Source organism: Tinamus guttatus, unplaced genomic scaffold (genome assembly GCF_059628265.1).
Source record: "Tinamus guttatus ecotype Peru unplaced genomic scaffold, ASM5962826v1 Tinamus_guttatus_pri_ptg000247l, whole genome shotgun sequence".
Taxonomy (NCBI): Eukaryota; Metazoa; Chordata; class Aves; order Tinamiformes; family Tinamidae; genus Tinamus; species Tinamus guttatus.
The window spans coordinates 3,666,845-3,691,271 of NW_028288781.1; the positions used below are offsets into that span (position 1 = coordinate 3,666,845).

The following is a 24,427-nucleotide window of genomic DNA, read 5'->3' on the forward strand; positions in this document are numbered from 1 at the left end:
CGTTTCATTTTGGAGAAAACAACAGAAAGCTTCATATCTTTGCACTTACTTAGGCTATGTGTACAAGCTGAATTCAAGTTGAGTCTGTGGAGAAGTGTGAATATATTTTCCACTTTCTAGCTCTTTTTTTAAAAATTATTTTTTCTCCTCTCAAATATGCTCAGCTCCTTAGTATTTTGAATGAAATCTTCATGGACCCTAGGGGTTGGCCATTAATTTTAAACCATTGTGTGAATGCTAACTACTTAAAAATAGTCATGGAGCCAACCTTGCTTCCTCTCAGAGTTTATCAGTTGGAAGCATCTTCTTTTTACCGTGTGTGTGAGCAAAGACCTCTCTGGATTGACGATTTGATCTGTCTAATGGAAAATCTAGGCAGGATTTCCTTTCTCTGTTATTCCTTGGTGTGATGGCATCAGGCTCTGTCTTGGGATAGTGGAAGGGGAAGAGGAGGTGCTCTAGCAGGCAGAGTGGTTTCAAGGGATTCTCAAACTAAAAAAGGGCATCACGTCCTTGTTGAACCAGTTATGCTTCAAAATACTATTATAATACGTGCTATTAGTAGCTTCTGCTGCTATACCCTCAAGCTTGCTCATATGTAATACTGGCATTTTATATATGTAAGTTACTGAGAATTCGGCGCTGAGATACCTTATGAGGGGCTTCCTAGTTGTTATTTTGCGTGTTTGCAGGTCTTTATGAAAGACTGTATTGTTGGGTTAAATCCTGCCTTAAACTGCAGAAATTCAATGCCCAAGTTTCCCCAACTCAAGGAAAGACATATTCCTAGTATGATCTATGATTAAAATGCCTCTAAAAACAAGCAGGGCCTCATGTACGTAGACATACAGTGAAGAATGAAAAAGTGCGTGCATGGGGTAGCAAATAAGCTGAAAATTATGGGAGAACATTATTTAAAAACTCCTCTTTTGACATAATCAGAACTATGCCATTATAATGTCTCCAGCCTGTGTTTTTTTTTTTTTTTTTTTTTTTGGCATTCACAAGGCAGAGGACATAATCAACTTCTGTGATTTCTGAAGAGCTGTTTGTCTGGTTACTGTGTTGTGCTCAAGACAAGGAGTCAGTGTATATATACATATAAACTCAATACAGATATTTTCCCTCCATTCTCCTCTCCAGAAAATAAAACTGTTATACAAGAGGTGCATACCTCTCTGAATTAGTTTATTCTGTCTTAACCATCGTGACTCCCATGTGTCGTGATGTAACCTTGGGGGAGGAACACAAAGGCCTAGGCCTTGGAGGGATGGCAAGGACAGGGTGAGGTTGTGGGTTTGCGGGATAGTGATCAACAGGCACTTGGAATACAAGATAAAAACACTAAAAATAACAAAGAGAAATACTTCACTTGCCCGTCTGGACTTGGGATCCTATAATTCTCAAGCGTTCCTAACAAGGTGTTAATAAAATTTAAAGGGCAATTTTATATTGGTAGCGAAAATACCTGTGAGGGCATTGCATGGGCTTTTGCATGAGTTGCTTTAACGTCTTAGATTAGGAAGTGCTTTTCATGTTAGTAGCCTATTTGACAAAATGCTCATTGTAAGAGTTTTTAAATGATGCATATGCACATATAGGAATGTGTACACACACACACACACACACACACACACACACACATACTCTTAACCTGAGTGTTTAAATGGGCTACTGTTTACCTTTCTTACAAGAATTTTGTATTATTCAATGAAGGAAATGCTTTAACTGAGCACTTGATGAGTAATAGTTACAGATGCTTGGGAAAAAAAGTTAGAAAGCTATAAAACTTCCACTGCATTTCGTTGTTTACCCTGTATGAAAACTTGGTGTCCATGAGGTGTTATAGCCAAGTGACTATGACTTTAATGCAGAATCTTAATAATTGCAAGAATTTGCCCTGCTGTGTACTAGTAAGTGCAGAGCGGGGTAAATTAGTGCACAGTGTTTCATTGTTTGTAGCCTTGTTCAACCTCTGATTTCGGAGATTGAACCTATGTTGCTACCATGCTTTTTAAGCAGCTGTTTATAAATTAGAGCAAGTGAAGGCTTTTTTTTTTCATATTTTAAACCCACCCCTCATGTATTAAATCACTCTAAATCTTACAATTGCTGTTATTTTCAGTCCATTGTGTCTACTTCCTGCTGGTCAAAGGTTATTGGGATAGGGTGGTGTAGAGCGAGATGGAAAGCCGACAGGAAAAAGAGAGCTTTGCTTATTTTGGGGTAGACACAACTACAGAAATGACCAGGACATTGCTTAAGTTTTCTGAAGACTTAAAGAGGTAAACTATATTAAAAAAAAAAAATAGTACTTGATGTTGTTTACTTCTCTGCTTTTGAACTTAGGTGTTTTGGTTTAGGTGAATTGGATTACATTAGTATTTCCTTAAAACACGTTATCTTTTTGCTTGGAATGTGTGTTTTTTTTTTCTTAGTACTAAAGGAGATTTTCACTTTTGTTTTTATTTATTGGGTGACTTTTAAGTTCTATATCTCAAGCACCAGCCTAGATCTCTTTCTTACTATATCACTTTAAAAAAAAAGAAATAAAAAAAAAAAAAGAAAAAAGCCACAAAGTGCAGGTTCTAATACATTGTTGCAGTTGGCAGCATGTGTGTGGGCATACTATGTGTGCTAATACAATCCTCTGAAGCATTTGCTTCCTTTGATATTCATATCATTATTCAAGAATGAAAAGTTAGATCTTGTCTGCTAAGGCAGTATTGTTGGTCCTTGAGTTTTGTCCATAGGGGAGATTTGTACCGAGCTGTTTGGAGCAGCACTGCCCAACTTGGGGACTGCTTAGGGGACACTCAGGGTTCTTCTGGCAGCAGTGTTGAGCTTTGGGGGGGCGATGGCAGCAGAATACTCCCAAGGATTTGGTTTCAGAACAGACCTTGATTCATAGGATTGCTCTGGGACTGAAAGAAAAAAAGAAAAAAAAGAATTGGCTGTGGTGATTAAGTTCTGCAAAACTGTTGATCTAATAATATGTTATATGATTGTACTGTTACAGTCCAGGAAATGATAGATTTTTTTTTTTTTACATGAGTTGATGAGAAGTGTAAGTAGCTTTTTATAAAGTACTTGAGCTGTAATTGTACAGAAGCATCTTGATTTTCAAGTATGCCAGTGTGCACTTAAACTTGTTTTTGGTTTGTTAGAGCTGATTTGGCTTTGGTTTGTTTTCTCTCTCAACTCCTAGCCATTTTGAAACTTAGTAGTGAGTTATCTGGAACTAAGATAATGTTTTGTTCTCCCTGCTGGAAAAGGGGTTTTTGTTTTTGTTTTTAATAATAGAAACTCGACTTGATTAGCATTCACATATTATAATATATTACAAATAATTTTGACTTTGTGCTTTGAAGTAATTTTTTTTTTCCCCTCTGTAGTTTTTTCAGTGAGTTCTTTTGTGCAGGCAACACTCTGAACAAGGATTTTCGATCTTCCCACTGATTTAAAGTGTGAAAAAATATCAGACCTACTACTGGCTTTTCTTAGCATCCCTTTTTTCATGTCTTCACACATGTTCATGCATGTTGTAGATCTGATGGTTTATAGTACAAAAGCTGATAATTTTTGGATCTTCAAATATGAACAGCACTGAGCATGTCCTTCCTAACTTTTCCCTTTCCTTGGAATGTTTCACAGTATTTAAGAGTCACTAGATCGATTCCTTGTCTAATACTTTGGCAGAACAGTTCATTTCCTTAGCTTTTCCTTTACTGTGTTCAGGCCCTTCCAGCGTTCAGGTAGGGGCTTTCTCACTTGCAGAAGAGGCTGCTGCTTCAATTTTCAGACATTTGCTTTGCAAAGATGTCAGCTGGGATACAGTCTTTCTCTCGCAAAGAGTGCGTGAGAATGGAGTGTCAAATGTATGAAGTTTAATTTGTAAGAATTGCTTAAAATGCTGTTTTGAATTTTCTTTTGAGATTTCTCCATGTGTGTTAATGGTGATCTGGCAAGTTCCTCCGTTAGGCTTACAATTAACTGATCTTAAACCAGGCTATTTTGAGGAGGCTATTTGTGGGTTATCTTTGAACCATTGTCAAATCCCCCTCAAATCATCATTTTCTGCTGAGGCTGGAGAAACTGCTGCTTCTGTGGGGAGTTCAAGACAGTATTTAGGCCTTGGACAAAGATGATATGGAAAATGCTTGATCTCTCTTGTCATCTATAGAAATCTGTACACAGCATAAGTGTACTCAGTTAGTGATAATGGTGAAGCACATGTTGTGTATTTGTTGAAACTTCAGCATCCTTGAAAGGATCCAAAATAGCATCAGGAATTGCAGGTTTTTACATAGTCCTAGTGCCTTGCTTGTCCTTATTTTTACATAAGCCCCTCACAAATGTCGGAGATAAATACCTGCACAGGCAAGTACAAAAAGAAAACAAAACTTTGAATCTCTGCAAAATATTACAAAATGGCTTGTGAACTTGAAGAATGGTGACTTTTTTCACACCTAGCATTTGGAAAGCCTTGCAGTCATGAGCACCTCTTCACAAAGACTTTCCTGCTACAAAATGAGAAATGACGAGAGAGAAGGGCCTGGTGCCATCTTTCATCCCTGGCTGCTGGTGGGAAGTCAGTGGTTGATGCCAGCAGAGTGTAGCTCTCATCTTTCTGCTTTGGATTGGTTGCAGCTTTATAAATCTCAAACCTTTTTGAGTGATTTGTGCTCCTGCTGTTTGCCACTAGGTATGCTCATGAGTTTAAGACATTGAAAACTTAGTCTAGTGACAGTGTGCCTACGGTCAGTTCTGGATTGTTTTTCTTGTTCAGGGGTCTTTTCAGCACTGTAGTAATCCTTGTACAGTAATAGGTGATGGACACCTATTATAGGAAAAAAAAACAACTCTGAATGTCTTGCTTTCTTAGGGTAGAGAGGGGAGAGGGGGAGGTATTTTTATTAAGAGCCGATGAAAAGATTGAGGTGACTAGAGAGGGGAAACAAAAAAAACAGCTATGGCTGATAAATACACAAAACCATTACTTTAAAAATAATCTGACAGAAAGCCAAAGTGTAGTTGGCTGGATGAGTACTATCACAGAGACGGATCTTGAAGAGGAATCGGAAGGAAGGCAATGTCATGCCCTTGCTCATTGATTCTGGGAGCCTTTGGGAGACCAAGAGAGATGCAGGAGAGGAAGAAAAATGAATGAAGTCTGGTGTCACTGGTAGAATGAAGCGATGAGAGTTCACTTGGAGGAGAGGGAGGGAGTCAAGTTTGACTTTCTTAAGAACTGGCCTAGAAATGGGGGGAAAAACAAGCTGTAAACTGCAATAAACCAAGACACTGATGGAGAAGCATGAAATGGAAAAAGACGTGGCCAGGATTAGTGAAGGAAGTTGGTCTTGGCATTTTTTTTTTTTTTAATACATGCAGAAGGGATATGGGAAAGGCTAGAGCAGGAGAATTAATGACATGAAAAAGATGAAATTTTGGAAATGTTTTGAGAAAAAGAGCAGCAAAACAGGGAGTCGCATGCAACAGATATCCTGCATTTGCTATTAACGACAGACAGGCATTGTGTTTTTTTTTGCTTTCAAGTGGTCAAAGGAGATGGCAGAGCTAATTTGTGGTGATATGGAATGTGTTTTTGACAAGGCTGTTAGGAAGAAATAGGTATTGGATGGACAGGACAAGTAGTTTGATGAAATAAAAGTGTGAGAGTAAGTTTGCAAGTGATGGGAAATAACAGGATATTTGTAGGTGTGTGAAGGGAGATAAGACGATCTAGGAGTAAGGAAACATGGTCTGGTTGCTGGGCTTAGCTTGAAAACAGCAAAATTGAGGGTTCTGTTCCTGACTTCAGTTACCTGCTTTATTGCATTAGCTCTCCGAGCGAGTTCCTCCTATGTAAAAGAGAAGATAATAAGTCTTTGCTGTGCAGGGGTATTGTGGAGCTCAGCTAGCGCTTGCCTCTACCAAATATCTGAAACACTGAAAAAGAAGAAAAAAAAAAGAGCAATAAAGTGGTTTGTGAGGAGAGGGGAGATTGCTATCACCAGCCGTAACAGGGATGCCTGTCATGCAGGTGAGGTGATGCAGACCTGGCTTCGCTGGGAATGGTCATAAGGCTGAGAGGAGTGGGGAGGGTAAGAAAAACCCTTGTAAAATCTAAAAGATTGTCAAAATGTTCCACAAACGTTCAATTCTCAGAAGGCGGCAGTGGTTAGAGTGTAATATTGTGTGTGCGCGCGCGCGCTCTCTCTCTCGTATCTTGCCCTTTATTTCTGGCACTTTGATTAGCTTTATAGTGCTGGGAGGCTAGTTTGAGGTCCTGTGCTTAAACATGGGCCATGAAGTGCTGCTTGCAGTCAGTCTGCTTGGCAGTATTGTTCTGCTGTATTTTCAGTGTTTTCTTTTGTTTATTTAACAAAGCTAAAGTTAGAATCGGCAGCACAAGACTCAAAAATGGTGACAATAGTTTGAAAACAGAAATTTTGGCCTTGTGTGTATTCGGAACAGATGATCAGGATGATGGCCAGGAGAGTGGAAACTTCCACTGAGACTGTTTTTTCCTTATTTTGCTCAGTGAGAAAAGATGGTGCTTCCTGGAAAACAAGTCTTAAGTATTTAAAGAAAGTCCTAATGTATCCAGTATTTTCCTCATTTCACCTCTGTTTATTTTGCAGGAGTTTGTTGGCACTTCTTGATGTTTAACTGGCAAATAGAACTTATGGGCCAGTATGAGGTCTTGGAAGTCAAGTTTCCGCTATTAGAATAAGATACTAAACATGTTTTTTTGTGTGTTGGGTTTGTTTTTAAGCATAAAGTCAGTACAAGTAACGAAAGCAATAACGGAAGGGCATATTTTTTAGAGAGGAGGATGCTGGTTGCCAGTAAGTGTATGACAAAGGTTTTCAGCAGTAACAAGGACTTTTTCTTCTTTCATATTCTTCCTCTTTGGTGCTCATGATAAAGTCTTTTAGGAAGGGTTTAGACTTTCCAGAAAACTCTTTCTGCGAATTATAGCTCTTAGCTTATTTCCACGTAGATATCTACAGGTGCTAGTTTTTGGCAAAACTTCAGCTTAGAGATTTTCAAGTTTTACCATTTGAGTCACTGAAGGCTGAAGAGCGACGCTCCTCCCTGCGTGCGGCGCAGGGCCCCGTGGTGCCAGCGTCCCCGTCCGTGCCTGGCGCGGGTGAGCGCACACGATCGTGTGCGGGCTCTGAGCGGGATGCCCGAGGCCAAGCAGGACGCCGGGCGCCACAGCATCGGTGTGGCTCCTTTGCCGTTTGGAGGAAGAAAACACCTGGAAAAGAGCAGTGTGGTGACAAGAGGGAAACAAGATACTTTTCCTGTTTGTGATCCTTCTTCCTGTTTTGTACCAAAGATATTTAGCTGTTTCATAATTTAACCTTTGGGCTGAGGAAGAAGTCCAGGGATAGAAGGCTGAAAGAAAGGGCAAGAGGAGCTCAAGGAGAGTAAAACCTTGATTCAAGCCGCAGAGTTCAAGAGCAGCTGCTGGCTCCTGCCCCTCAGCTCCCGCAGCCCTCGGGGGCGCTGGGGAGGGCTGCGCAGAGCAGTCTGCCGCCCCCAGAGAGGAGCAGGAAGTCCGGAGGCTTCCAGCTTTATCCCCAACTCCACCAGCCATTCCTGGCTGAAGATGGATTGATGATATTACAGGAGTATTATTCTTGGTAACAGTTTGAGAGAATTCAAATAGAAGGGTAAATCCCTTTCAAAGTCCAAGTGTAAATTCTCTCCTCTTTCCTGTCCCTCCCTCCTTCCTTTCCCTTCTCCGCTTACATGTACGTACCCAATTGCCTTTCTGTCTGAGTTCGAGCCAACAGCCCAAGCAGGTACCTTTCAAATATCTATAAAAGCCAAAAGCTGGAGAGATGAGGGGGACTGTAATACGTAAAAGTGAACAAGATTCAGGCAGCTATAGCTGAAGGGTGGTTGACAAGTTCTTCAGAGGACTAGTATCCAATAAGGAGTTTATAATGCAAATTCTCTGTATTGCGTATCGCTTTAGTTGTGTGCTGTCAAAAACAAAAAAGCTGAAATGGTGCTTTCTACCAGTTTCTTAACTGACTTGCTCGCTTTTATATCAGCACTTTGTACTCAAAATACTGGATTTGAAATAATTCCGCTGTTACTTTGATCACTTGACGATCTGTGGGTGAGCCGCTTGTCATATTTTGGACTAGTTCAAAAAGAAGCAAACAAGCCTGTTTCTGTAGCTATGATGGTCTCATGATATGCTGATCTGTGCGGGACAATGTTTGGCAAGAGTGGCCGTGCCCTGTGTTAGACCAGCTGATGCGCTTTGCGCCTCCAAGGAGAAACAAGCTGAGGCGCACACAAGTCCCTTCTTAGTCTAAAACAAAAGCGGCCAACCTTGTTTTGTAATAAATGTATTTTCGAAGCCTACACAGGCTTTTGGCGAGCTTGATTCCTGTGACATTTGCCTTGTTAGTTGCTGTTTTAAAAGGAGCAGTTTCACTTTGGGATTAGGTATTTGATCTGCCTGCAGTGTTTTGTGATTACATGTTTTATATTTACGTGCATGTATATATTTAATATTAAATATTAAAATTTATCTAACTATGGATATAATAGTTTCATTTGAAAAATGATTCATTTCTTATTTCCCCGAAATGTCTTTTCCATAATGAGCAATATTGGCATGAGACAAATGCCTAAGTTGCACAACCTACTTGGATATATGACTTCTCTGGCTTCATCCATTTGGATTTTATTACAGAAAAACTCTCTGATAATGAATAGTTGGTAGAATCAGTGACGTGACCTGTTGTTAGCACCTGTAGCATTAATGTGGCTAAACCATTTGCACATCTTTTTAGTGATTTCTTTTGTGGGATCTATGTTGTGCACTGTGGAGTAAAAAGCAACATTTTCAAACAAGAATGCCCCAAAGGGGAGAAAGGCGTTTAAATTTGCGTGAATACTGATTTGCACATGTGCACACTCTCTTTTAGAGGCTTCTTTTTGGAAAGGGACTACTGAAGAAGCTCTCTCCATCACATATATAGCACAGTGTTCTGCACTTCAGTAAGGCAGTGTACGGCTTTCATTACAACGACAAATACTGAAACGTTAAAAATAGATCAAGCTTTAAGAATCCCAGATATTTTCAAATAACAAAGAGTGATTTATGTGGGCTCATTTTGCACTTTGACAAAATATAGAGGCGCTTTTGTACTATGATTAGCAAGGATGCTGATGTCAGTTCTCTTGTCTAGCTTTAAGCTTTATTCTGCTGCTAAATTGTGCTTTGTACTGTAATCCAGAGAACCTTTGTATCTGCCTTATTAGTGTGTAGTTTATGGAATTGCATTTGTTTTTGAATATAATCTGTGCCAGTTTCAGTGAGTGTGACTCATTGTATGACTGAAATAAACACATATGCACTATGTGAAAACTCTTCAAAAATAGTAGCAGGTGCTGGTAGGCTAAATTCAGTATTTTAAATACTTAATAGTTGCTATTTTATAGTTTGGCAGGGTGAAAACAAGTTCTCTTTAGCTGACTGAATTCTGAAATTTTAAGATTCCTATTTACTTATTAATACTCAACAGAAGTTATTAGGCTTAATGATCAGAAATGTTTTGATTCGCTGACACTGCATTAGAAATAAACTTCCAAAAGAGGCATATTTGATCGGTTCTTTTTAGTTTTTCTTTCCTTTTTTTCTTTTTTTTCTTTTTTTTTTTAACCTGAGTAATAAAAAATATCAAGTACAAATATATCTCGCTGTTCAGTTCTTTTTTTTTTTTTTCTTTTTTCTGTCTTATCTCTAATCTCTTTCCTGCTGATTTAAGCGTTGAGATTTTCATCTGGACAACTGAAGGCTGAGGTTAAAGATAGCCTGTTTTTTAAAGTAACAAAGGTTTGTGGTTCAGTTCAGAACACGTATCTGTGATCGAGCTTGCCTGGAGAGAACGCCTCCAATATTGAAGTTTCCTGTTATCCCAGAATCTGAGCTGTCAGTTGATTTGGAAACAGGAAACAAAACAAACTTTGGCAGTGTTTTGAGGCCATGGTTATACAATGCTTATCAGCAGTGCTATTCCTTAAAAGATGCTTGTAATTAAAATTGCAATTGAAGGTGTTTTTTGTTCAATCTTCCACTCGTGCTTTACAGGTCACCTAGTTGAGCTCACTAGCATGGTGGAAGTCTGTGCTGCAGAACAGTTAGAGTTGCACAGTTTGCTATTTAAAAACAGATGCCGCATTTATGACAATAAACATACTTAATATTGAAAATCAAGTATAAAAATTGCCTTTAAAACTTAACTTTTAAAGGCTTGGTAGCTAGTGAATGGCTTGCCAACCTTAACTGAGTTGTCTGGCATTTTTCCCTTTCTTCCATTTTCTGTATTATCTTTTCATAACAGTTCCCGAAGCTCGATACCCAGGGAATGGCTGCGCGCCTGACAAAGAGGGGTTTGTGAGGCCTGCTCTGTGCGTCCGCGCTGCCGGGCGGCTCAGAGCTCAGCGCTGATGTGGCAGCACGGTTCTGAGTCTTGCTCCTTTGTGTCCTCCCTCCTCTAGCTTGTTCTTGGAGGGAATGGCTGCATGAAAGAAGCGGGAACTCTCCTGCTCCTCAAGAATGACACGCTCATTTCCTCATGTATAGTAAGAAAACTTTTACTTCCAGAGCTAGGTCTTGGTGAGTAAATGCTACCATGCATCTTGCTGCTTCTGGCACCACCCGTGTTGATTCTGTTGCTCTCGTTGAGCCTCTTCTCCTGCCTGTGTCAGCAGGAGAGCCGGATTAGCCGAAATAACGGTTCCCGTTTGCCTGGATTTTGTTTTTTGCTTTTTTAAAATTCCTCATTAAGGACTTACTTGCAACTTGTTTCGACACCCTGAAGAAGTTGAAAATGGAGCATCTGGGGGCACCAGGTGATTCTTCAATGTAAGACGTGGTGGGTGACTCCTCTGGTTTTCGTTGTTCTCCGACTAATAAAAAGTAGAAAAAAGGTGGCATCTCCCCAGTGTGTCCTGCCTGTGCTCTCACATTTTTGTTCTGTGTGAAAGCAGTGAAGGGATAGCGTAGTGACAGTGCCCCTAGTTTCTGCTATGCGTCCATTACCCTTGTGCTTGAGCACGAGGGAGCCGATCGTGCTGGACACATCACTGCTGCTAGAGCTGAGGAGCTGAAGTGCAGCTGAGACGGGGAATGAAGTTAATGGGGGTGACATCCCAACAGGATTATGCGAGGGAGAAGATGCTTTGATGGTGCTTTTCTCCTTAACTAGCTTCTATGCATCTGCGGTGGCAGGAAGGCTGGTGTTAACAAGCACAGTGTCCGGTTGTGAAATTTTTCTTCCTTGGATGGGCCTTACACAAGGGCTGGTTTTAAGTGATAAAATGAGACCGTTCAGTTGTATTTTCCCTCTCCATCTCTATGTAGTTCTGAAAAAATAGTAATGTAGCTCGTTTGTTTGTTTTGTTTTTTGTAACAACTGCTGATGTGAAATCTGAGGGCCTGGTTAGAGCGTTCTGCTCACATCCAGAGGAGCATGTATTGTGGGTGCTGCAGGTTCTTTAAATGTAGGTCACTAGTGTTGAGTGCAGATGGAATATTCAGAGCACAAGTGCAATGGCCTGAATCAGCAGGTGTTGGGAAGAAGACACAATGGAACACTTTGGTATATTTCATCTTTTCATCCCCGTGATTGTGGCAGCTTCCCTTAAAAGTTTGTGTGCTTTTTTTTCCTCCTCTTGACATTTTTTTAAGCCTTGGATAAATCTTTTTCTCTTTTGTAAATAGCAACTTAAGTATACGTTCTCTTTCTAGAAGCAAAATTCAAATATTGAAGACAAAAAGCTTCTTAAAATTCACTGATACTCTAGTCCATCTAGTCCATTGCTACATCAATGCATTTTAAAGTGTCATCTTCCCCAACTAATTTTCCTTTTTATATTCTTTTTCCTCCAATTTTTAGGCATGGAAGAGAAGGTGGTTTGTACTTCGCAGCGGCCGTTTAACAGGGGATCCAGATGTTTTGGAATACTACAAAAATGACCATGCCAAGAAGCCTATCCGTATTATTGACTTAAACTTATGTCAACAAGTGGATGCTGGATTAACGTTTAACAAAAAAGAATTTGAAAACAGTTATATTTTTGATATCAACACTATAGACAGAGTTTTCTATTTGGTGGCAGACAGCGAGGAGGAGATGAACAAGTGGGTCCGATGTATCTGTGATATCTGTGGGTTCAACCCTACGGATGAAGGTAAGTTCTGCTCTTTTCTAACAAACTCTGCTATGCCTCCAAGCAAAGAAAGTTTCCAAGATCAGATATTAATCTGTAGCTAACATACATTTTAAAACCCATATGTATTGGCTGTGAAAGCTTACTTACTACCTTGGGAAAAGTAAGTAGCGCTAAGTAAGATCTTGATAATTTGTAACAAATCATGTGTTTGATAGAAAGTGATGTGGAGGCTCTTGCATAATTTTTTTGCATGACATTAGATCTCAAGTACAGAAAAAAAAATCTTAAAATCAGGCCAAACAGAAGAACATCTTTGTCAATTAATATGGTGCATTTTAGTGTGTTTGTATAGCATTTTACTCCTAATTGAAGTACACTATAATTCTTATACTGAAAATCTTTTTCCCACCTGAGGAATCTTATTTGGTGTAACAACTCTCTGACTGTGCAAGCAGGAGTGGGTGCAAAATCCCAGACTTCTGCTATATTACCATTTCTCTGTGTGCTCTGCAACTCATTAAAAAAAACAATGCCCCAAAACAAAAAATAACTTGTACTCCTCTACTTGCCTGATCAAATCTTTTGCAGGCAGACATTGTGTGAAAGCAGCTGGCAGGAAACAAGGGAGCGTGTTAGAATTCATACAAATACCTTGTGGCCACCAGCATTGCCTGTCCTGGATCTATCCTTATTTATTTACTTACTATTCCATCATTCTTCATGGAGATTAATGGGTCGCATGACTTGCTGTAGTTCTTTACACAGGCCCTGGAAGAGATTAAATAGTAAGAGGGTTATAAATAAAACATTTCTGAGTGAAGGGGCTAAAATTGTAAACCCTGTTTTTTTGTGAATTGAGGGAAAACAGGCTTTCACCTCCTCTACTCCAGCCAAATCTCCAAAAATGACCGGAAAGTATTCTAGTATTCTTGCATTCTGAAGAAAGACCTTTTCTTTCTTTCCTCCTTCCTCCTCCTCCTTCCTCCTCCTCCTTCCTCCTCCTCCTTCCTCCTCCTCCTTCCTCCTTCCTCCTCCTCCTTCCTCCTCCTCCTTCCTCCTCCTCCTTCCTCCTCCTCCTTCCTCCTCCTCCTTCCTCCTCCTCCTTCCTCCTCCTCCTTCCTCCTCCTCCTCCTTCCTCCTCCTCCTTCCTCCTCCTCCTTCCTCCTCCTTTCCAGTTTGGAAGAAAAACTATCACCACAACCTTTTTTTGAGTCTCTTAAGTTACCATCCCCATAAAAAAAAAATCAATAAAGGGTAGTTGTTTTGAGTGAGGGGTTGTTTTTATGGTGTGCTGATCATAACTGAGACCTCCCGCAATATGTTTCTGAAAGTGATTGCCATATGATTCAGTATTTTGTCTGCCAGGCATCCATATGGGCAACAGGTAGGCAGGCAGGTGATGGTGGTTTCTAATGATGCACCAATACAGCTGTGGGCAGGAGACATTCAGAGATCAAAGGCAAGGTAGGAGTTTGGAAAGTGAGGAAGGAATGTACTTACCTGGCTGCCCTTGTGTGTACGAGAGCACAAATAAACACATCCTCACTGTGTGGTACAAAAAAGATAGGATCGCTCAAAGTCTTGTAGTTGTAGTATAGCTTGAGTTCATTACGGGCAATAAGAAAAACACTTCAAAAGGTTTGAAATTAACTATAGGTAAAAATATGTGTTCCTGCTAATTTGGGCAATAAAATCTAGTGGAAGACCTTTTTGAATGGAGTAGTGGAAGTGGATGTGGAAATGCGGTGCTGTGAAGGCCTCCACTGAAATATTGTAGTCTGAATCACATCCAGAAGGATAAATGTTCGAAGAACAGTAGATAGAAATGATTTTTTTTTTAAGTGATCTATGAGGGGAAAAAAAAAGATGAAGGATTTGATCTTGGCCTTAAGAAAATATCCAAGGAAAGAGGACTTTGCAGAACTGCTTGAAAAGCATCAGAAGTTGTGATAACCAGGGCATGGACTGATTGTAATCCACATTTACCAGTAGCTGAATAGAGAAGCGACTGTTTTTGGTTTGAGTATGTGAAGTCAGACAGTGATAAACAACTTTATTAGGATTGTTAAACACAGGCATAGATTGTACCTGAGAACAGACTGTGAAAGCCCTTCCCTAGAATTTACCAGACAGATGTCATGAATGTTTTATACATGATCCTATCTCACAATAGACTTTTACAGCTCCATGGTCTGTAATTTAGTGAACTGCATGCTTGGCAGGGCAAGGGCAGGAGGAAATAGTCACACCATGTGCAGATATGTTACTTGCACGTATTAATTTGAGTAAAGGTATTGGTAATAAAACTGAAGGAATGAAGGAAAAAAGGAAAAGGGAAGAACAAGAAGATGTTGAAATTTGCGGTCTGCGTGATAACAGAAATTATTTTCTTTAATTACATTTGAAATTATGTATCTAAATATAATGGTAATATGGATCGTGCTCTGAAAGAACTAGAGGTTGTTTCACATGCAACTTTTTCAAAGTCTGCAGTATTTCTGTTCAGACAATTGCTATCCGATACATTTGCTTTATGTCCTCTATATTTTACACAGTAAAATTATCTTTAGATAACAATTTTTTTTTCTTAATTACATTCTGACAAAACATGCGCTGTACATGGGCATTGTGAGCTGATCATAGGTTGGATGTAAAATCAGTGATTGGCAGCATGCACAGAAATCCCTATTGCTCCCCCTGCTCCTTATATTCTTCTCAAGAATAAACCTTTTTGTACCGGTAGCCATTGCTGTTGCTGCATTTTGAGATAATAGTCAAGTCCTTAGATCAGGTTACCACTGTGCTGCCTGTTACGCAATTGTGGAGCAGAAAACAGGCCCTGCCATCAAGAATGTCTTATCTGCAATAAGATGAGTCAACATATGAGCAGACATAGAAAGAGGTAAAAGCAAATAAGGTAGTTTGGACTGTTGTGAGAAAAAAGTCCTCTTAGTGCATCAGTTGTTGGACTACTGTTGAATTCTGAGGTTACAGTGAAGATACTTTCTGGGGAACTGAAGTTGATAAATAGTGGATGTGAGTGTGTGGAGCTTCCAGCAAGAAGGGCAGCCCTTAAGAAATAAAAAATATGATTTTTTTTTTTTTTGGCTTTGACAGGTAGATGATGGAGGCTAGCACATTTGGCAAAGCAATTTTATACATCGCAGAACCAGTTGAGAGACATAAATCCCCTTAATAGTTGCATGAAGAAAGGGACTGCAGGAGGCTGGGTTGGAAAACTGTTGCACAGATTGCGAATTCTTGAGTCACAAGGCTTTGAGGTGTTTGTGGAGTGCTCAAAACATCTTTTCAGTAGTCTCCAGGTGCCTCTGAATCTGCACATATTGGCGCTGCCATGGTTGGGTAAACTTGCTGTGTAGCTGTAGCAAGCCCATTTTGGGGAAAAAAAGGCTATATAGGCCTTTATAGTGAAGGGATTTTCTTTTTTCTTTTACATGATGGGCTGTGCTTTTTATCATTGCCAGCACCTACAGAAATTACCCTATAACAATAATTCTTGACTAATTTTCGTGGATACTCCAGCCTGTGTACTATCTAAAGATTTTTTTTTCCCTTATAAATGAACAGTCTTCAGAAGAAAATTGTGTGGGGAGAAATACTGAATGCAAAAGCTTTCAGAATTTTAAAATCGTAGGTGATTTACCCAAAATACAGCTTAAAATTACGTATACCCTGCAGACAGTAAGTACAAAATTCCCCATGTGAGCTCTGAAAATCAGAAACTTTAGCAAGTGATAGAAACTAAGAGGACTCAGTTATGTTTATGGTTCTTAGGGAGGTTCTTATGGAGATGGAGCTGTCCTGAGCTTGAAATAAAGTAGGTAAGTACTGGAATCATTGTTGGAGTGCTTTTTAAAAACAGGATGTTTTGTGTATCTTTAGAAAAAGAGAGAAAAGGTGCTTTAGAATGATTTTTTAAAAACCCTATGAAATGAACAAATTTTTTAGAGATTACTTAGAAGTATTTCTTTTTCTGACAGCAACAGAGATGCTCAGAACAGAGGTTCATTGCACAGGTTTCATACTGATCGGGTGCTGCGATGGTTGCTGAAAGCCTCCCTTGGCAAGGGTTGGTGTGCTGCCAAAGCCAGGCTGGCGTGTCCGTGCGTTGCCGGGCCTGGCTGGCTGCAGCAGCAGCAGGCGCTGGCACCGCGCTGCGCGTGCGCGTGCTCGCCCGCACGTGGGCCTTGCCCCTTCCAGGAGCTCTGGAAACCACCAAGAAGCTGACACTGGAGGGAACTCCAGCACTGCAGCTCGTGGTGCATCTCCTGTTACATAAAGGTAGTCATTTACCTGCTAAACTGATGCATGGATGGTGGCTTAGAGAATATACTGACTAGACTTAATTTTAAAGAGGAATGCTTCAGAATATTCAGGTGATGTGTTTGTCCCTAGTCTTTTTTTTTTCAGTTACTTATGTGCCCCTTGCGTACTGGATGCATGTAGAAAGATGAGTAATATAAAAACAGAAGTTACAAATTTTCTATATAGTTGTATATTTTTATGGCAACTACAATTTTCTATAAATTTTTGTTGAAGGCTATTATTCTAATATTTTGTTGGCCATTTTTAATTGGAACATCTGCATTGCTGTAAATAGATTGAATGAGTCATCTCAGAGAGGAATAGTAGAATCATACAATTACATATCTGTTGCTGATTCATTGTTACAATGGGAAAATCCCATTTCTATTTTAGTCTTTCACGCGTTCTGTAAAGAATGCTTTTTTTATACTTTGCATCGATGCAACTTTGACATTTAAATGGTGTTTTTTGTAATAAGGCTCTCAGTTTTTTGTATCTTGTTCACTTCATGAGAAAATGTCATACAAGTATTTCTATAATTAGAATATTGAATAGAGACTGTATCCCATGATGTAGAAAACAATTTAATTTCTACCTTTGTAGAAAAGGAGGGGAGGGAGGAATAAGGAATATGTATTTTTTTTTCCAGAAGCAAGAGGGTAGCTTTTTATTCTGCCTGTAGGAAAAAGAGTTCTTTTTATCTCCCATTAATTTTATTAAAAAATTAATTGGGAAAAAAAAAAGAGAGAGAATAAATTCTAGAAGAAATGGTGTAACTTACTGCTGTTAACAAAAGAACTAAGAAAAAATCTCCTGTTCCAAGAAAGTTTCCTGTTCTGGCTGTGCTGAATGCACGAATTATCAAAACAAAATAGGATTCTTGTTTTACTCATTTGCATGTTAAATATTCTGCATGCTTTTCCAGCCCCTGGTTATATCAAAGCAGTCCTAGTGTGTGAGCTCTGGGAACAAACTGAATGACTTAGAAGGCTCTTTGGTGTGCAGATGACCCCTTCCCTAAAAATCTGCTAATTCAAAATGAAGCAAGTTGATTACTGTGCTCTTTGAAATCATAGTGGAATACATGAGTAAGTGGATAAAGAGAATATTTGTGAGTGTCCAAATAAGCAAACAGAGCGTTCATTTTATTTTATTAGTAGAGAGAGTTGTTAACTAACATTACTGTTTTCTTGATAGTGTAATTTTACATAGTTTGAATAGATAAAGTAAGAATTAATAACTAGCCCAGCAGTGAAGTGTTTGAAGCTGAGTTCAGCTGCTTTTGTGTGGAATTAGCTTAGTGTGGAATTAGCTTGCAGTATTCGACATGTGCAAAATGCATTTATGAGGTGCATTTCAGATCAGAAAGTAGATACTTCAATAGTTTTGTGTTGTGTCCACACCCTCCTCCTCCTCCTCAGAAAAAAAAAAAAAAAAAAAAAAATTTAGCCGGGCTCAGGGTGTTTGTCAAGCGGTGTCTATTTCAAAATAAATGAGGCAGTTCATCATGAGAAAAACATCCCTAACTATCCATTAACGTCAGTGGGTTCCAAATGAGCTATCTTTGCTCAGAAATGAGAGCATGGCAACCTTCTGGGTAGTTAGATAGTATAGACAGTGTCAACTTTAATGCTGAATACCCTTTAAAAGGCAAATGGGAGGTTATGATAGAAATGGTATGAAACATTATGTCATTGTAAATAATAAGTAGAAGATATTATGTGCATTTCATGCAATAATAATTTTCCTTTCTCAGGAAGGAGTTAGTGGAACGTGGAAAGGTGAGAACAAAGGGGAACAAGGTCTGAAATGGCTTCTGCACCAGGAGAAAATAAGCAGCAGCAACTCAGTGAAGCTGCGGCAAAGTCTATAAAATTCAGAATGGAGATTATGAATAGCAAACAATTGTTGCTGCTTCTGTGAAAACAAGAGCTGAAGGATATAAAGTGAAATTATCAGGCAGCAGTTTTAAAATAAAAGGAAGTACTCCTTTCAATACATGGTAGATCTCATTGCCGCAGGATGTTGTGGAGGTCAAAAATACTAATGTGCTCAAGAGGGGGAAGGCAATTTCAAAGAGGAAAAGTCTATCAGAGACTGGTAAGCAGAATGTGGATGCAACCTCTGCCCTGGGATGTCCCTAATATACAGACTGCCCCAAAGTGGGTCAACTGTGCCAGGCTTGCCTTGCTGCTTGTGTTCAGCTTAAAATCTGGGTGCTTACGGAATCACTTGCTATAAGTATGTCCTCATTCCATGCATCACTGACGCTGCAGAAGAGTGAATTTATTGTGTAATGCTTGGGTAGTGTCAATGTTTTCCAGTCTCCCAGATAATTTGTCAGGATATGTTTATTTGGCACATATGTGAATACGAAGTAGAGAATTATAAGGAGAAGATAAAAGGAAAAAAGTTCCCATAACTACTTGGTTTCCATCACTAAAATAAAACATGAGGTTATGTAACAAAGGAAACTTTTGGAATATGGTACTTATTGTACCTCTGTATTGATTTTTATAAAGGATTTTCCGTTGCAAAAGCCAAATCTTTCCTGATGCTTTTCAGATATTGAGAGAGGCCATTTCTTGACTGGTAAATAACCTTGGATACTGAAGTGATTTTGGTCAAAAAGGGAATATACGCAAGTGTGGATTCAGGTTGCCAAATTAAAATAGCAACCTGATGGACTCGTGTCTGTTCTTGATTAAAACAAGATTTGTGTTCTTAGCTATTGTACAACAGCACTCGGCATCTTTGTTAAGTCAGGTTAAGTCAGTCGCACAGTTAAGGCATAAGACCTATGCTTTTATTCTGAAATATCCAGGATTGAGATTTACTTACGTCCATGTAGTTGTAGTTTAAAATTAAAAAGCCAACTTTCCTTATGTGTATTTTGTTAAGAAATGCTTTTGCAATATTGTATGACTATCTGATCATTGTAAAAAGAGCTTTGTGCTTCTGTGCCTGCAGATGCTGTGAAGCCACCTGTTGGTTCTCTACAAGCATCTGCTGAGTTACCCTTGCCCATCAACACTTCACCACCTTCACAAGCAGAATCTTCCCTACCTCCTCCTTATCAGCTTATTAACATCCCCCCACTAGAGTCTTCCTCTGGTCAAGAAGATCCTCAAGACTACCTACTGCTAATAAACTGTCAGAGTAAAAAGCCTGAACCTATAAAGTAAGTGACCTTTCTCTTAATAACATATACTTGCATAGGTCAAGAATGTTTGTGTTAAACTTTTTTTTCTTTTTAATTGACAAATCGTTAATAATTTGGATGCATGTATTCTAGGGGAGACTAAGGGAAGTGTTAATTCTCTTTATTTTCTCTGCCTGGACTTCTTGTGGCTGTAGTAGGTTATTTATTCAGCACTAGACCTATATTGCATTTTTTGAAAGTGTGTATGGTAATTTTCAATATGAAGTGTCAGATTAACGCAGCGATTCCAGGGACAACATCATAGCCTGAAGCACACAGTATGAAGTACCACCTTTTCTTTAGTCACACCCTGTGGTGCTTCAGTCTGATCTAGAACTAGAAAAAGCTAGAAGAATTTAGTGTTTTTTGTTTAGTGTTTTTTCAGAATGGAACACGGTCACCAAACTTGGGACAGGCTGCACAGGGACTTTGTGGCATCTCCATTTTTCAGGATTTAGAAAATGTGGGCTGGATGAGACCAAAATGAGCAACCTCATTTGACTTTGAAGCTGCCTCTGCCTAGAGGAATTTGGGGTGGGAAGGAGAGTTAGACCAGATGACCTCCAGAAGCCTCTGTCAGCCTTGATTATAAGAGCAATATGTTCTTTTATAATATGAAAAAATGTCTTCTGAGGTATTTCCAGAAAAATTAAACTAAATAAAACTGCATACTGTTTTCGTGATTGTGGAAATGTGCATTGAAGGCTGATGAAATTTTCCTTTGAAAGTGTTTTTGTGAGTGTTTCACAAGCTCGCTTAGGGCCATATCTTTTAATGGTGGTGCCTTCTTCATCAACACCTTGATGCTCTGCCAGTTTTACCTGTGCCATGTGCCCTCTGCTCCCTTGGTGTTTTCTTCTTGCTCTGTCATGCCTGAGGACTTTCCTGCTCTATTTACTGATGATTTTATGGTAGGAAAGCACCCACCCTTCGCAGTCCTTCGTGTAAAGTCGAAGGCAGAAAGAGCCTGCTGGTCCCCCTGCCTATGGAGTGTGCAGCTTATGGACAGCACAGTGCGCCCAAAACATCCTGCAAGAGAAGGGGGACCCAATACCCACTTATTTAAAGTGCCAGAGGTTTGAATGTTCAGTGACACATAGAGGCTGGTGGTAACAGTGTCTGCGAGGGATGTTACCCTTCCTGCTAAAGGTCATGTCCCTTCTACGATGGTTCATTTCACTTCTAGAATTAAAAACTCATGAGTTTCCGTTTTAGGGCCCTGACTTATCAGAAGCATGTCAGGATGCCAGTTTGATTCCCCCAAAGAGTGGGCACAGAAAGGATTTCTAAAATCACATGATTTTTTTTTTTATTTAATCTTCAAGGTTAAGATGTGACAACTTCTGCAGTTGTGTGGTTTGTGGCTTAAGCAGAAAGAGCTAAGTCTGAGGGGACCCTGAAAAGAAGCACAAAATGGGTCAACATGTGGAGTCCTTTAGTGCACAGTCTGCAGGTTTTGTGCCACAGGAGAGTAGGTATTTTGAGATTAGGGAAGGCAGAATATCCTATGGAGATAAAGCAGAGGAAACCACGAGTTGGTAAAGGAATGATAAAGTATTAGGGAGCATGGAGGTTGTTTAAATAAGTGATGTTTTTTATAGAAGTATGTGAAGACAGTGAGCACAGGCATTGTGGTTAGTTGGGGATGATGGGCTTGCTGTATTATATTTAATAAGCTGGCTAATTAGGTATGTCCTTTTATCAAGAAAGCAGTAATGAAAAAAACAGATCTTATGCTGGAGTTTCAGTTCTGCATAAGGAGGTTGTTTGTTTCATCTTTGATGCAGCAAGATGCAGCCTGCTAAGTCTGGCTCAGTTTGGGCCAGTATGTAGTTGATCTAGACCCTTTCCTATGGTCTTGGAAGTGTGTAGTCTATTATGAAGATGATCAGTTAGAAAATATTGTGTGCATTACTCCAATCTACCCCCCACTAACTGAAGAAGAAATAAACAACTTCATTATTTTCCCATTAACTCCTAGACTTGTAAAAACTAATCTGTGAATTTGATGAATTTTGTTATGTCTTTGTGGGGAAAATGTTTTGTATGCCAATACTCCTTAGAAGAAAACCATAATAGTTATAATGTGATAGGCAGATATTATTACTTGAATGGTTTCTTTTGTATAAGGTTTTTTCCTTTAGTCCTGAAAGTTTCCAATATGCAGAAAGCACACTTTCTATTCTGAGTGGTACTTAATATATAATCTGTGAATTAATTATATTTCAGGGCTTTGGAGTTCTTTTACAGATAAGGTAGTTAACTGCAAGGAAAAAAAAATAGAATTAGCTAAGGCGCCCGGTGGGAACTGCTGGGAGTTCTTGTGTTTTGAATCTAACCAAATAAGTACTTTTCAAGTGCTTTATTGCTATGAACTCCAGTGTACCACATAATATGTGATATCCTCACAACATTATTTGCAGTTGTACTAATCGTGCTGTTTTTTTGTCTAAAATAATGCAGTTTTATGCCCTGATCTCCTCTGACTTGAAAAAGAGTACTGTTTGACTGGAGCATTTAGTGCGATTCAAAAGTTCATGTTTGGATAATAAGTATGAAAATGCTATGAAAATCTCTTCCCCAAACTTGATTGTTCTGGCTCATTTGAGAGGTATATTCAGGTATTTAAATGCTGTCTTCCTCGTCTTTTCTGTTTGTGAAGCAGCCAAGGGTCATCCTTTATCTCTGAAGAAGGGCAAGAATACCTTCTATTAGAAGATTTTGAAAGTAAAAAGATTCCCTTGCAGTGAGTGAACAGCAGCTGTTTTTTTGGAATATGTGTGAGAAATTAATCACAGAGCCATTAACTTGCCTGAAAATATTCTTTGTTTGGTATGTCCTGCATGGTGTACTGTAAATTTTAATAGGAGAAAAAAAACTATGTATCCCTAACTTCTGTTTTCTAGAAGTAACTTAGGATAGAGCTGTTCGTGTATTACTCCGTATTGCCTTTTATTATTATTATTATTTTTTTGCACCGCAGATTACTGGCACACATGACCAGTGTTGCTGCTGCTGCTTTCTGTTTGATCTGTTGTATTGATTGCTGCATTTGGGGAAAAAATCAGCTCAAAAAAAGGAGTGGTCAAGCCAGACCAAATATTCAAATTATGATGAATATTCCTCAGACTTAAACACTTTGAAAACTCCACCCAAGTTCTCTGTTGGCATTTATTTTTTAGTGCATAGGGGCAGGCTTGCTTATTTGATATTATATGATCAATCCATTCAGAAACCTTCTTGCAATGTATATGCCTCTCCACTTCCAAATACACAGATCTCGTTATATAAATGGATTATCCACTGGTAACACAAAAGTCCAAATGTTTTTTGTTGTTGTTGTTGTTCTAGAACTGTTGCAATAAAAGTGCAATAAAGAAAAGAAAAAAAAATCTCGGCTTGCATCTGAGATACTATAAATAATTACAAATAAAATCTGTTCATAAGCTCTGGTCCAAACTTCACTTCTCTAGAGGTAACATATGAATCAAATTCGCAGTGTTAGATTTCTGAATTTATACATGTTCTTTTTATCATGACAAACAATTAATATTGTCTTTTGAAAACTATTTAAACTTAATAGATGATTTTCTGTTTTCATTTATTTGAATTGCTCCTCTCTCTGCCTTTGTTTCAGACTGTCTTAAAACTTGAACTTGGGAAATTGGGTTGTCTTCAGCCCATTCATATTTTGAAAAATCCAGTGACTGGCTTGACTGCTTCATGTCATGGTTTTGGAAAGTCTGCTTTCACAAGTGCTTGTGGTCAAGAAAGAATAAGAAACAACATTCAGTCAGAAATAGAAAAATTCTTAAATTTAAACATGATAGCATCATTGCTTACGTATAATGGGATAATCTTGAAGCATTGCTTCAGGAGTAGTTCATGCTAGCTTTAGATTGATATCCAAGAATAATGGATTGTTTCTGACTGTCTCCATTTCTTCAGTGACAACAGAGGACACCTAAATGAATAGCTAAACCGGATTCCTTTCTTCTCAGATTACTAGAACCCACCAAGATAAATCCAGCCCTCCTTTAAGTTAAGAAGTTGTGTCTGATGATATCAATAAATTGAAATCTGAGTAATACATAGTGACTGTGATCACCTCAGAAAGAGAGTCTACTAAAATAAGGAGAAATTTTGCACTTGTACTTGCTCTGCTGATTTTTTAATTTTTTAGAAAGCTTTTGTAAACTGTTTGGCCCAATTGCTTAAAAGAGTTTGAGACTAGAAGCAGCAGCTATTCATGACATGTACACTGAAATATAGGTGTCTTATTTTTATATGTGTGTATATATATATATTTATATGTGAGAATACACACACACATATACATATAAAGATAAGTACAATTATGTGGTAATGCAAATAAGTACAATTATGTGGTAATGCAAATATGAAATATCATGGTAAGAATGATAAAGCTGTACGGACTTAATTAATTTCATATGCTTTAATATTTGCCATGGTTCTAACTTGCATCATTCTACCCAGGGAAAGAAAAAAAATCAAAGGCAAACCACTGTCTACTATCTAGCACTGATACCTTCAGTTCAAGACAAAAGCAGTTTTTGCACATGTACTCTATAGATTTTTTTTTCTGTAAGAGCAGGCTATCCTTCCCCCTTTCTTGTTTTATCTGTTGTTTCTCTCCTTTATATATTTTGAATCTCATTTGTT

The 24,427-nt window shown here is 38.8% G+C and overlaps 1 protein-coding gene across 4 annotated transcripts in view; it reads left to right on the forward strand.

Annotated features, from left to right (window-relative positions):
* The window catches only part of GAB1 (GRB2 associated binding protein 1), an 87,157-nt gene that overhangs the window by 40,439 nt on the left and 22,291 nt on the right, over positions 1-24,427 (forward strand). For 3 of the 4 annotated variants that reach the window (XM_088526563.1, XM_088526561.1, XM_088526562.1), the window contains exons 2-3: positions 11,940-12,234; positions 19,513-19,723. In XM_088526563.1, the coding sequence (XP_088382689.1) occupies positions 11,940-12,234; positions 19,513-19,723 (506 nt within the window). Of the gene's footprint in view, positions 1-11,939; positions 12,235-19,512; positions 19,724-22,406; positions 22,491-24,427 lie in introns of all 4 variants that reach the window. The other variant, XM_088526564.1, reaches the window with a different exon arrangement.